Source organism: Serinus canaria, chromosome 7 (genome assembly GCF_022539315.1).
Source record: "Serinus canaria isolate serCan28SL12 chromosome 7, serCan2020, whole genome shotgun sequence".
Lineage (NCBI taxonomy): Eukaryota > Metazoa > Chordata > Aves > Passeriformes > Fringillidae > Serinus > Serinus canaria.
Genome location: NC_066321.1, coordinates 19,735,419 through 19,749,878, shown reverse-complemented (window position 1 = coordinate 19,749,878; position 14,460 = coordinate 19,735,419). Strand labels below are relative to the sequence as shown.

Sequence of the window (14,460 nt, the reverse complement as noted above, 5' to 3'; positions counted from 1 at the left end):
GAACAAGTGAGTGACTGTGTGGGTCTTGGCTGCTGGCTAGGCTTAAACAATGACACTCTGCAGCTAGCATGTATATATATATGGATTTGTTGAACAAAGTGCTTGGGTGGTCAGATGCTTATCAAATAGGCAGATTTCTAGCAAAACTCTTCCTGCTGTCAGCTGGGACATAGGAATATATGTAGTATATGAACTCTAAGTTATATGCAGATGTTGACGTGTAGCTAAAAAAGGTTGTTTACCAGAGAAGAGTTGTTTTAAACTTAATGAGTCATTGTTTCATGACCACCACTACAAGCTACCAGCTCCAATACTGTATTTTAATATCTCACTGTATTATTTGAGGACTAACAGAATCTACCATTTTTATGTTTTCCAGTGGCATCTAATAAAAGACACTTGGTTGGGCCCTTGAAATAGCACAGAAGACAAAATACACAGTATTATTTAAGTCAGGTTTTATAAGCACTGTGATTGAACTGCTGGAATAAAGTAGTATAAACCTTCCCTTTCTTAAGACTTTGGCCTGCATGCTTTTAATTTTGAAGTATAAAGCATATATGTGCTCTGCTGATAAAGGATTATAAGAGCCTGTCAGAAGTTACATAGAACCAGAGGCCCAAAATCCAGCCAGATTTTGGGCCTCTGGTTCTGTGTTTGAAATACTGAGCTACAGCCGATTTGCAGCCAAGCCGCCAGAACCTCAGTCTGTGAACAGTTTCGGCACTTGAAACCAACAGGTACACTCACCTCTGCTGAGCCTCAGGGGCTGCATCTGGTACGCTAGAAATGAGATTCAGCAGCATTTAAAGAAGCTCCGTTTTGCACAGCGGAGGTGCTACCAGCAGCGCGCCGCCGCTGCCTTGGCACCGGGCGGGGCAGGGCGGGGCAGGCAGGGCGCTCTCCCCACAGCGCTGCGCTGAGGCGGCGGCGGCTGCGGCGGCGCGGCGGGCGGCTGGCTGGCTCCTCCTCCTCGGCGGGCGCAGCATGGCGGTCAAGGTGACTCTCCCGCTCCGCCGCTGGTGGCAGGAGGAGCCGGGCGGATCCCGCGCGGGGCCGGGGACAGGCGGGCGGCGGGGGGAGGCGGCCGGCACCGCTGCTGCGGGATTCTCGCGGGGGCCGGGGAACGGCGTCGCGGGGGCGGTGATGGCGGAGCGGCCCCGGGGGAGCGACGGCGGTGCCCGCGCTGCCTCCGCCCGCCGAAGTGCTCCGGGGGGCTCGGGCCGGGGTCCCCGGAGCGGCGGTGGCCGTCCTGTGGGGCCGGGGCGCCGCGCCGCTCGCAGACAGCCCGGCTCTGAGAGCTGTCACCGGTGCGGAGCCCCGTGCCGTCCCGCGGCAGCGCGGCGCGGTCATGGCTGAGGCTGGGCCTGTGGGTCTGACAGGGGACCCCGTGTTGCCGCCTGTGGCCGGCGCGGCGGGGTTTATCTGCGCTCTGACAGCAGCCCGGCTAAGCGAAGCATTAATTTGCTTGTGTTTACAGGTGCATTCAACTAAAAGAGCGGATCCCGCTGAACTACGAAATATCTTTTTGCAGGTAAAAAGCTCTAATGTTGTTTGAGTGTCAGACTTCTGTGTTTTTCCCTTTCAGCCTTTTGCCGTGGCATCAAACTCCAGTGGTGCTGGTGGGACGCTTAGAAGTTCACTTTGCAGGCTTAGTGTATTGACAGGGGTGTCAGGCATTGAGGAGAAACTGCTGCTGGCACAAAGTGTGATACCATTTCCAAATTATAATAATAAATAAGTTCCTGGACTCTTTTCTAATTTTCTACAAAGCAAATAATTATAATGAAGTACTGTTTTTTTTAAAATACACCTTTGCAGACTCAAAAAAAATTCCTCTTCCATGACTGTATGCTTTGTCCTTGGGGTTTTTATGTGTTCATACAAGTGGTTGGACCACTGGCAATATTTTTAGAACTTAAAATTGATTTCTCAAGATTTACATATTTTGTAATATTATCCCTTGCAGGGCCTTAGAATTAGCATATATAAATAATAGTATGAAGGTCTCTCCACTCCCTTAGTTTCAGTAAAGCATGATCAGAAAGGAAAATCCAGTCAATCCTAAAACTTTAATAAGGTTTGAATCAGTCATATGGAATTATAAAAAGAACAAGAACTGTGTTTTAGGTCCATATTAGGGCCACCAATATTTCAAAATGACTAAAATATGTTTTTTCCCCTACTGTTGAGTGTTACACAGTGTATTCATGAAGCTTTTCTCTATTTAAAAAATTAGGAGTATAAAATTAGAGCTAATATTGTAAATAATACAGTCTATTTTTTAACTGTTTATATGTACCTTCTGGTTCTACTATACCATCTAGCAATTTCCATATATGATAAGTAGAGAGAGCTTTTTTCCTGAGAGAGAGGAATTATATCCCAGCCATAATTTTGGTGGCCTTTTCTTTTGCATACTGGATTACACTATGACATTGCTGGAGTGCAAACACTTAGAATGTTGGCATCAAACTGTGGAAGCTCAACATTTAGTTTCTAGTAAAAGATACTCCAACACAGGTTCATTTTTGATTGACATAGCGTTCAGCTTTTGTAGCTAAAGATTACACTAGAGTATGTTAATAAAATTAGCAATATAAAAATATTACCTTTTAAAATATATATTAATACAGTATAAAGATGTGATTCTAGAATATCTTTTCTCAACTTTTCAGAAAATGCTTTTGCACATTTGAATGAAGAAAAGTGAAATGAGGTGTCAAAACACTCAGTTGTAAATGTGAGCTCTTTATCATTCTTGACATCCAGTCAGTAGAAGTTCTTGCTTCTGGAAATAAGCGACTGAAGTTCTTGATAGTGGTCATGCAGGCAACAGCAGAGAGGAAGAACATTGTACCACTGGCTGTTGCAATTTTCTTCCTGACAGTAGATGTTTTATTGACCTAAAAAGCAGACAGTATGTTTAGAAAAATGGCTTTTTGCTCTTCCCCATATCTGTCTTGTTTTCTTCAAAGAAACATGCAAATGAAGTTGTGGATTTTTGGATACTCTGAGGAATGAAAAATATGAAGGTCTCCTCTCTCTTTGAGTATCTGAGATTTTGCAGTAAAAAAAAAAAATATATATATATATATAGAAAAAAGAGTTTGTATTTCTTCTGTATTTTGTTGAGTTTGAAATTGTGGAGTTTTTTGGTGCTTAGAAATCTCAAACGTTGTTGCAGGCTTCAAAACAAAAGAGAATCATTATTTTCAAGACTTAAGTTGTGGAAAGTCTTTTTATAAAATATTGCAAGTGTTTAGGGGTCAGATATGTTGTACTCCTTGCTGGGAGTGCTGGTCTCTTCTGTGAACTTCAGCTAAAGGTCGTGCATTCCTTCCTAAATTTGGCTTCCCTTGGAAATGGTTAGAAGGGAAGATGTGAGCTCTAGGCCTCATCACCATCCACCTTAATCATAGAGAGTCTGCTTAAATTTCCTTCTGTTCACACATGTCTTCTAATGTGATACGTGCCCTCTCACCATGCAGCTTACCTTGTGCCTTTCTCTTCAGAATTTCTGAGGCATGCTATCTGCTTCTTCTAACTGTTCCAAACTGTTAAAAAGATAAAGTTTGATTTGCATTAAAAAGATTAGTTATTTCTCCTAATCCTGTAACTGTGAAATGCAAGCATTGAAATTTCATGTCTGTGTGCCATCAAATAACTTCCCTTCTAGGTGTTTGCTAACCACAGACTTCAGTAACAACCATAAAAAACCAAATTTTTTAACAAATTATCACAGAAGGATAAAAGAGTTGGGTGGAAAAACAGTTACCAGATTTCTTAGTGAACCTTCATTATTTTTCTTAGCCAAGACACAGTCAGCCACAGTCACTTTGGAAAATATTGTTGAATTATTCTGTCTGTTGAATTAAGTGTAACCTGTTCAAGCAAGGTGGAGAAGGAAACAAAAAGAGATTACCAAAGCATTGTTCCTGAAAGTGTGGTGATACGTAGCACCGGCTTGTAAACTAGAGTTGAGGGTTTGTATGTTTGTTTTATGTGAGGACGTTTTAAAAAAATGTCTCATGAAAATTCATCAAGTGCTTACCTGAGGCAATCTACTAATGTATACTAGGAAGTTTGTGTTATAAAGTAACAGAGTTCAAGACTGAGAAAAGGAAAGGTTTAATTGGTATGTTATGTTTTATATTCAAATTAGGCTATAATTTAAAATTGCCCATTTTGGGCTAAAAGATTCTTGACTTAAGTTATACAGTGCATAGAGGACTAATGTACTTAGATGCTTAGCTACTTTGTTGGGCCTTAATTTATTGACTTTCTGCCAAACTTCCAAAATGCCATGACCTTCTCACATGGAGCTCAGTGTATCTGTCAGTTAATTATTTTTGTCTCAATATTTTTTAACAAAACTTCCCCAAACAGTTTTTATTGTGGAAGGCATTATTATAAATTGTTATTTATGATAAACTCAGAGAAATTGGTGTCTGGAGAAAAAAAGATGGTACTTAGATTTTGTCTTTGATATGCATTCTTCTCTCAGCTGACTTTGGTGATTCTTGATATGCTCCATACTCTGCATGTTTGATGGGCCTTCAGACACAACATTTTCTTTGGAATTCATGTCTTGCAGCAGAATTGTGCTTCATAAGGTGTTTTTCAGTCACTTGTGTGTATGGCTGAGAAGAGAACCTTTCAGAGTTGATTCAATGAAGCCACAGTTTCCTTGTATTGTCATATTGGCAGCAGTGCTCAGTTAGGGGACTCCTGTCCCTGCTTTGTGTTCCTGTTTTAGTGGAAATATTCTTTTTAATTCTCCATAGATTCAGTAATCTGGTTTACAGTGCAGTCTTGCAAACAGCTGGCATGACAGCTGTAGGGTGGGAGAGTAAAAGGTGATGAGGTGATATGAGGGGCTGATGCTGTGGAAGAAATGCTGAGAAATACACGAGATGCTGAGGCAAGCACTGTCTGTGTGTCTGAATTTTTCATTAAAAACATTACTTTCACGATATAAATGAATCTGAACATTTTTTCTCACAAAAAGAGAAAAGAAATAGTTTATGTCTCCCAAAATAATTATAGGAAAGATCAGGAACAATTATTCAGAAGATAACTGCTACTAGAAATTGTAAGAAAATGTATGTGCTGTGTTTTCAGTGTAGCTGCAAATGGAATGCTGTACCATGGTTATAATTTTTATAAATTTTCACAATTACCTGACAGTTTCTGAAATATGTGTTTTTCTTTTAATTTGAAGATATTGGTTCACAGATAATTAGCATCTAAATGGATTAATTTTTGTTTGTGTGGCTTTGGGTTTTTATTTTTACTCTAGTATGCAAGCGTTGAGAAAGATGGTGAGCATTACATGACCCCAGAGGATTTTGTGCAGAAATACCTAGGACTTCATACAGATCCACATCACAATCCTAAAACAGTGCAGCTGTTGGCTGGAGTGGCAGATCAAACTAAGGATGGGTGAGAATTTTGCTTTCTATTTGAAACTTGCATTGTAAAATGTGTGAGTGTGTGAGTTTGATAACTTCATCTTCTAAAATACATTATTGATTTTATTACACTTTATATTTATTTAAATGAGAAGATTTTTTCACAAGTACAATAGACTATAAATTTGTGAAAACTGAGAAGAAATGGTGTTTAACCTGGGTTTTTTTAAGCTGAGATTTATTTTGATTATATTATGTTAAATTCTACAAAAGGTGAGGAAGTTGAACAGCAGGTAAGTTAAGTGTAAAACAGTCGCCTTAGAAAAGTTTTTTTCTCTATGTCTGCGTCCATCATCAGGTACTGTGGAGGGTCTTCAGTACCTGTAATTAAACACAAAAATATGGAAGAGCTTTCTTATTTCTGTAGTGTGCAATTCAAATCCAACCATGAGGTCTTTTTAAAAGACTGACTACCAGAAAAGAGAGACACTAGTGACTTTATGAAGGAACAAGTTGTTTGCTTAATGAAGCTCAGGTCACATCACATAAAGCTTTTCCAACTCAGATGCTCCTGCTTGCTTTTAGACAGTTCCTGAAACCAATTTATCTCTGCTGAGGTAGTGCCCTGTAAGTCATTTGTCTTCCAAGGAGCCTTTTCTTTTGCTGTATATAACTGGGCTTCTGCTTTTGGCCTTGGGTTGTAGTAGGAGGCCCGGACATTGTTAATATAAAGTGAGAAGGTTAAGATGGATCAGAGAAGAGGTCAAGAATGCAGAAGTGAATGGTTATTGTGTTGAGAAGAAAATGCTATTAAAATTGTAGACAATACATTTGTAAATATGTAACTATAACTTATTTTAAATTGAAAGCTTGTTCACTGCCTTGGTTACTTAAATTTTGTTTTCATGCATTGTGCTATAGAACATTTTATTAGTTTGCTTAGTATCCTGAGCAGCTTGCACAGTATCTGTGCAATGGAAATGAAATTGTATGTGCTGTATACGTCTTACCCTAAATGACAAATATAGTATTTCCTGTTTCATGTAATGCTATATGATTTTTCATAAGGCTGCAGCACTTTGATTATATATTTGATTATACAATTATTTGATAAATGTTAGTAACCTGTCTCCATTTCCAATACATGGTTTCAGTTTGTTGCTTTATTATGGATTGAAAAGGTAATTTTGTATGTATCTGTTCAGAATAGTTTAATTGATAAAGTAAACCAACATGCTTAGCATGTTATTTCTCTGGAAGCTGTTGGTTATCTTTTGTGATGTGCAGTTCCTCAGAAAATATCTTATAAAAGGGTCTTTCTTACAGTAAGAAATCAGTTTGTTTTAATGCTAGAACAGAACTTTTAGGTATTGCTTTTTGTTACTTTCCCTGTGAATAAGATTTTTTTGTTGTTTTTGTTTATTACCTTTTTAAAAAAATCTGGGTAATATTTGAAGTGAGATAATCAAGTATGGGTAAGTGTGCTTTACCACCTTCTTTATGAGAAGAGTGGGATTTTTGTTTTGCACTGCTATATAGTTCAAAGTGTAAAATGTATGTCTTTTTGAATACTTGTCTGAAACTTTTTGCCTAAAGGTTTTAATCTATATTCAATCTGTATTTCATTTAAAGAATTTATTACAGCCCTGTTATCAACATCAAGTTGTTTCTACATTCACATTCTTTCATTTGTAGTGAGCTGTAATAGATGAAAATCCAGACTCTAATAACATGAATAGCTATTGTAGTCTTAAACTGAATTCTGGGATGCATTGCATCTTTCTAAGGACTGACTTTATGAAGTCCAAGGACATATCAGTAGTCCTGTTCTGTATATATACTTTTACATTAAATGACAGCCCAATGTCAGGCAGCAAGTCATTGAGAAGCTTTGGGTTGTGTTACAAAATTTCATTCCTCTATCTGCTATCATATTCTCTTAGCCTTGCTTGCCCTTGAAATAAGTACTCAAGAGTGTTGATGGTTGCTTCCATTGTTAATATTTTTTTATTTCTTTTAGGTTTAAGTTTGGCACTTTACAGAAACAGCACATTTTGGAACTGGCTCTCTGTAGGCATGCATTTAAAAAAAGTTGTTTTACTTTTTTTCTCATGGTAACTTGATCCTTACTTAACTGTTCCTGAGCACTGTTACTTCCTCCCATTACTGCTGTACAAGACTGGTTTGCTTTAGTGGAGCTCATTAAAATAGTTCTTGAAACAGCTGACTGTTCATTTCCAAAATGTTTATTCCTCATTGTTACAGATGCATTTTCTTAGAAATTTATGTGATGTCCTCTAAATTATTTTCTTTAAACCTGCCTGTTTTCTATTTAGTACAATAGGATTTCACTGATGCTGAAAGCACTCCTGTGTCTCCAGACTGCAGGCACTGGTTTTGGGATAGGATAAATACTCTCTCTGAAGAATTTACTTACAGATATATATATATATGTGCCAAAACCAGCTAAAATATTTTGATCCCCCTTCAAGTCTACAGAATTTCACAGTAGTAGTTCAAAATTCTTCATTTTAACTACTTGTTTCTGGGTACTGCTTTTATCAGTACATCATTCTTAAATCTCGAAATGTGTTCTTAAGTGAAGTCCCCAAGAAAGAGTTGATATTTCACCTAATGGAGATTCACAACAGAGCTACACATAATGTTTAAAAAGCTGTGTTGTATGGGGAAAAATTAGGAAAGACTTGCACTAGGGAAAAAGAGAAGAATTGCAAGCACATGGGTTACTTTATGTGCTTTTGAAGGGTAGCAGTACAGAAGAAATCAGAGGAAAAGAATTTTTTTTTAAATGTTACAGATAAAACGAAAGGTGAGTGATTTGATATTGTTATGGACTCTGTAATGCAGTGGGTTCACTCAGTAATACTTGAGTAGTGATTGGGTGGGAAGCTTCATCATTCTGTTTAATCCAGCTCCTGTTATCTCTGCCCTGGTGGCTAATGGAGGATCACAGAGGCTGTGCCTGCTCTTAGGCATTGCAAGTTGAATATGTGGGAAGGAAATTGAAGGTGCCTATCTCCTTTTGCTGTAGGCACTTTTATAGTGAGACTGCTGAAGATGTCTTCTTTCAGGTTCAGGCTTCTACGAGTGCATTCTACAGAGATCAGCACTTGATTTTGTCAGTTATAAAGCTTCCTGGTTAGGAGTTAATTTGTGTGTCAGCTTTATGCATGTATGTGAGATATATTTGGAAATTAGAGTATTTACAATTATTTTAAAGGAACATTTGTTTCTTTGATACTAACCCTTTATTTATCAGAATCATCCTTTGGATGAAATTGACTTTGCATGTGAAGAGCCATTCTCATATCTCTGATTTTTCTGGCTAAAATGTGGTAAATATGATAATTTTGTATTTTCAGTGTCTTAATTACTTTCAAAGTCACTAGGTTTCTTCCTGTCTTTCTTGTGCAGTGCCTATATACAAGAATGTTAACATATTTAACCTTTTTAAAGTATCTTAATTCTGCTTCATGTGTACTTAGACAGAGAAAGACTAGATATAGTAATGAATAGTGTGAATATTGTGATTTTTGTTCTCTTTTTTTTTTCCCCTGTTGGGAACAGAATTTATACTTGTCTCTTTAGCAGTAAGCAGTAATGTTTGAAGTGATCACTATGAGCTAATGATCTCATATGATGAGTACTAAGCTGAGGTCAATTATGTCCATTTTGTAGGAAAATTTCTAGGAAACAGTGATATTCTCTGCTTTAGCAGCATTTACTGATATATAGTAAATTTTTTGTTAAATATAAAAGATGTAGTTGAAATTCTTACTTCCATTGATTATTTAATGCTAAAATACATATCCTGTTATTTATCCCATTATTTTCTTGTGCCAACATTATCCTTTATCTGTGCTTGGCTTCAGGTTTATCTTTCTGCAGCAGTTCATACATACAGCATTAGGATGCCTTTGGAAGGTTTTTTTTTGTGTTAATCAGAATAAGCAGAGTTCCTCTAGAAAAGTTTCTGATTATTATCCTAATAAGATATCTGTGCATATATTCAAGTCTGAGTTTGTCTGTGGTGACCACAAGGGCTTCTTGGATTTACCTGTGCAGCCTGAGTTGTGCACTGTCTTGCATACACACCTCAGAATCTTGTGATCTGCTGTTCCACTCAGATCCTTCCCTGCCTTGTCCTGTCTGTCCTGGAGCTCTGATGTTTTATGTTTGGCCCTGAGTTCCTGACTTGGCAGTTCATGTTATTTTTGGAGTGTAGTATTCATTCCATATGCTTAGTACAGTGTAACTTGTTCTGAACCTGTTTTTTTTTCAATGAATGTTGTGTTTTATGGTGTATTCCTGTACATGCATTGCAGTATCTTTTCTTAGTGGAAATACATATGTAGTAATAGAATGACAGGCCTGTAAATTTCATGTTGTTAGGATTTTTGTGGTGTTTTTATATCTTAATTGTCAGGTGCTGGTTACTTTTATAATTAAAAAGTAATAACTTGTAGGTGTTTGGTGAGAATTCAGTTGCTTCATAGAGGAAGAAACTAACTTGCATAAGTGTTAACTACTTAAATATAACATACTTTTCAGTCTCTAAAGTGTTAATTATCTTGAGTTAGAGTTTTATTTAATATTTGGATCACACTGTTTTCTACAGTATCAAATATAAATTATCATTGGTATTATGAACAATTAAAAAATCTTTATAACTTTTCTGTTTTCCTTTCTAGGTTAATTTCCTTCCAAGAATTTTTGGCATTTGAATCTGTTTTGTGTACTCCAGATGCAATATTCATTGTTGCTTTTCAGTTATTTGACAGGAATGGCAATGGAGAAGTAACATTTGGTAAGAATACCTAAAAGAAAAACAGTTTTAAGAAACTGATTATAATAGTGTCTGTCATAAGAGTGGTTCATGACCACAGGTGCATAGGAATGCATTTTGTGCAGTACTGTACTGTTTTTCTAAGACACTGTGTGAGTAGAACTTTTTTCCCTCTCCCAATTCAAGCCTAAGAAGTACACAGAGACAAAATATGTTTTTCTCTGTCTTCTTGAATCAAGATTTGTCGTTTTCCTGAAGTAGTAATAAATACAGTGATGTTCAGTGTCATCCTAAGTAAAATTCTGTATCCTACACTTCAAACTCCTTCAGCTGTGAGGGAGTTTTAAGATATCTGGATCTCCACATGTTTCTGAATAGTTGTCATTTCATACAGTAAGAGCTCAATATAGAAATTAAGGAGGTCTAATAATTTGATTTCCTGTTCCTTTTCTTGAGGAGCAAATCTTACTTTAATGTTATGAGTGTAACTTACAACTTGATTATATATTTGCGAAATTAGGAAGAAAATCTGGCCTTCGGTTTTGTTACCTAAGTTACCTAATCACCCAAGTTAGTAATTAGACCAAAATCTTGAGGCTAACTATACTGCTTTGTGATATTGCTAAATAGCTGTTATAAGCATTCCAGTTTAAGGAGGACTTGGCTTTTTTTTTTTTAATTTTGTGTTTATTAAATTTAGATAAATCAATGGTAAAAATTTCAATAAAATGGAATGAGAATTAAATGTTATTTCTATCCAAAAGAATAAAGCACTCAATAAAGAAAATGCAGATTATGCTTGGATTTGTAACCACTTGCTGTTTGTGCTATTTCATTATTATGAAAATTGCTGTAACTTGTTGGGAAAAAAAAAAAAAGCAAAGGTCTTTTTATGGAAACAAATTGTTTGACTTATGGTGCCTGTTAAATTACATCATTAAGTGAAGAGTCAGATACTAAGCAGTTCGGATGCACAACATCTTGAAAAGAAAATGTTTTAGAATTTAAATAAAGGTGAAGTCTGTAAATGCAGTCATTAGGAATTGGACAAACTACTACAATCAATGTGACCGTGTTAACGATGGTTTATTTAACAGTCTTACAAAATGGGGGTTTGAACTTGGTAGCTCTCATGAGAACACTTGAAATATCTGATTCCATAATTGAGCAATAAGCCATTTCAGATTGTATACAAATTCCTCAGTTAGACTGAGAATTGTTATTTTATATAATTAAAGTCTAAAAGAAAACACAAACAAGAGAAATTGTAAAACAGAAAAAACCACCAATTTTCTTTATCTTCCTGCTGATTTTTTTGTAAGGCCAATAAATCTTGAAAAGGAAATTCTTGAGGGAATTTTACTATTGGTTTCTTGGATGCTTTTTACAAAATTAATTATATTGCAATTATTACTATATTTAACATTGTGTTAGTAAGATGACATGGTACATATTTATTGTGCTGCAGTTCCCACATTTACTGCTGCTTTTTTGTCTTTGTTTGCTTGTAACATGGGCTACTTACTTTTACTTCATACGTGTATCATATATATTAATATAGCTGTGAAAAATGGGAATGATGATCTGTGGCATCTTCAGAATATGGTGACCCTGCAGTCAATTTCCAAGTCAATCTTATGGCAGTTTCATAGATGAGACCTGCACCCTTTCATTGTCATACCACGTAAACAGAAAGGCACAGAGTTTAGTTTCATGTAAAAACAAGACACTATAGAAATGTAAGTTTTAAAGTTGAAGCTTTTAGTAAATTATTGAAAATATGCTGAAATGGAGTAAGTTCAGTCAGTTGGTGTGAGAATCACTATCAGACAGGTCAAGTCTTTTATAGACTATGTAATGTACCCAGTCTGCAGGTAAACAATGTTGCTTATGACAGCAAACACAAGTCAAGATTTTCTAGCTCAGATGAAATGCTCTGTGGAGGTGATTGCATTGATGCCAAAGCTGTCTCAAACCACTAAGTCTTGCCAGAAGCAACATGGATTTGCTCAGGTTTTTCTGCACTAAGCATCCAAAGCAAGGGACAGAATCAACTTGGGTCGGTTAGACCAGTTACTAGAATCAACACTGGCCTTGTGTGAGATAACATGTTCTCAGAAGATACTCTTATCTACTCAAATTTTCAATTATCTGGGGGAAGTTAAGTGTGCTTGTTGAATTTTAGAGCTGTCTCTGTTTTTGGAAGCAAGCTGCGCTAGTTGGGTTCACTTCTGTTTAGGATTTATTTACTGACATGATTTTGAACCATGCTCAAGCACTTCAGCATTTTACAGTCCTCTTGAGCCTCACTCTGCTACTTGATTAAATTATTGTGTCACAGAAGAACTGTCTTAGAAGAAGACTTTAGTAGCTATTTTGTAGAAATACTTGTATGCTAAGTTAATCAATGTCTTTGCCATATCATATGTTGAAACATGAAGCCTTCTATCGCTGTAATGTCATCTACTATTTTCTTACTGCTTTGGGACACTTTTCCAGGAGCTTTGGACATTCAGAAATTCTGTATGAATGACTGCCATAAATGTGTAGTTGGTATTCTGCAACATTTGTAAACTAGGTCCACTGCAAGGACATGAAACTGGACCTACATTAGCTGAGCAAACTGCACAGCATGCTCAGTACTCTCCTCATGTTTCAGCTACACTGGACTTGCTGTCAGCTTTGTGAATAAAAAGCAGTAAAATTACTGTTTTAGTAACCCATTGATACAAGTGACAGTGTAGTTTAAACAAGTTTTTAATCGTGGAGAAATAGAGAAAAAGCATGTATTTTTAACCAAGTGCTCCTACATCTTCATGAATGCTTCCTAGGTGAATATTTTATGCAAAATGTGTTGCTGCTGAGCCCTTACAATACTGCATTATCCATAAAATAATTAAATGCTAACAGCTAAAACTGATGAAGACAAGTGATTTTTTTTCAGGTTGCTGTCTTTAGCCATAGAAGACTGACAAGCGCTTTGCTCCTTTGATTATGGGATGTATTGACTGTGCTACTTAACATGAGTGAAATATTCAAAAACACTCAGTAAAATTAATACTATTGTACTAAGGAATATTATTTTTATTTCTCTTCTGTGCAGATCTTCTGACCTGAATTCAGGTTAAAGCAAACCTGAATATTAAATCTGCTCAAGCTAATTGTTTTTTTCTGATGTTGAAGCGGATAATCTTTACTGTGTTTAAAAGGTGAAGTCTGTGATTATCTGCGAAACCTCTCGGAAAAATAGATTGTCTAACTGAAAGTAAAAGGATTCTTTGTAGTTTATCTCTCTGGCACACCATGCAATGATCTGGACTGCATCACTTTTAATTGGAATATACAATTTCAAGGCATTTTCCAGCTGTTCTTCCTTGTGGAGTCACCACAAAGAAAGCCATTCTCTGATAAACTGGACAGTTTCAGAGATGCTTTTTCAGTTGAGTACACATGCTGGTATGGATAGAAGGATAGAGCTAAAATGTGTTTGTGATTCTTCTGTATTCAGAATTGTTTTGGACATAATTGGAAAATATTTATGGAACTGAATTTAAGGCTTTTAAAAACATCCTGCACTCAAAATCTAATTACAAATATTTTGCCAAGTATAACGGCATCTTCTCCAAAGGCATTGGGGGGAGGAAGGCAATCAGATGCCTCATAGTGCAACTATATGAAAATAGTACAATATTGGTGAACTGAAGTAATAAACAGCAGTTTAATAGTTTCAGAATTTGAGTACACAGGGATACTGAAGTTTTGCCCAGTCTGTTACTTAGACAAGTTTTAATCTGGGAAAGTTCAGGTTTCCCTTAATCGGGACATAGAGTTTGAGAACACTAGGAGGAGGATGAACACTAGGAGGAAGATGAGCAAGAGAAAGGAGTTGAATACGTGTTCGTGCTTTGCATACGAGTATTATTTCTCAGGGACCAGGGGATCACTTCTAGTACTCACTCCTTCATTTCTAAAAGGGCAGTTGGGTTGAAAATGCTAGTATTTGGATTTAAACTTGAAAGTTCTGCTTTCAAAAATATTGCTGGCAACCATAAAGACTGGAAATATATTTTAAGATAAACAGAAAAATACTCATGATCACATGAGTACAGACATGAGGCTATGAGGGAAAAATCCATGTTTTCATCAAGAGCTATAAACCAGAGCTGCAATTTTTTTGGCTTCCTGTTAGTTCTACTAGTTAGCTGCCTGTTAGTTGCCCCTAACTAACTACTACTTCTA

At 36.7% G+C, this 14,460-nt stretch overlaps 1 protein-coding gene across 1 annotated transcript in view; it reads left to right on the top strand.

The window, feature by feature from the left end:
- Positions 1-932: 932 nt before the first annotated feature.
- The window catches only part of SLC25A12 (solute carrier family 25 member 12), a 45,311-nt gene continuing 31,783 nt past the window's right edge, over positions 933-14,460 (top strand). The window contains 4 exon segments of the mRNA XM_030241341.2: positions 933-999; positions 1,481-1,534; positions 5,303-5,445; positions 10,127-10,242. Coding sequence (XP_030097201.2) covers positions 988-999; positions 1,481-1,534; positions 5,303-5,445; positions 10,127-10,242 — 325 coding nt within the window. The 5' untranslated portion in view covers positions 933-987.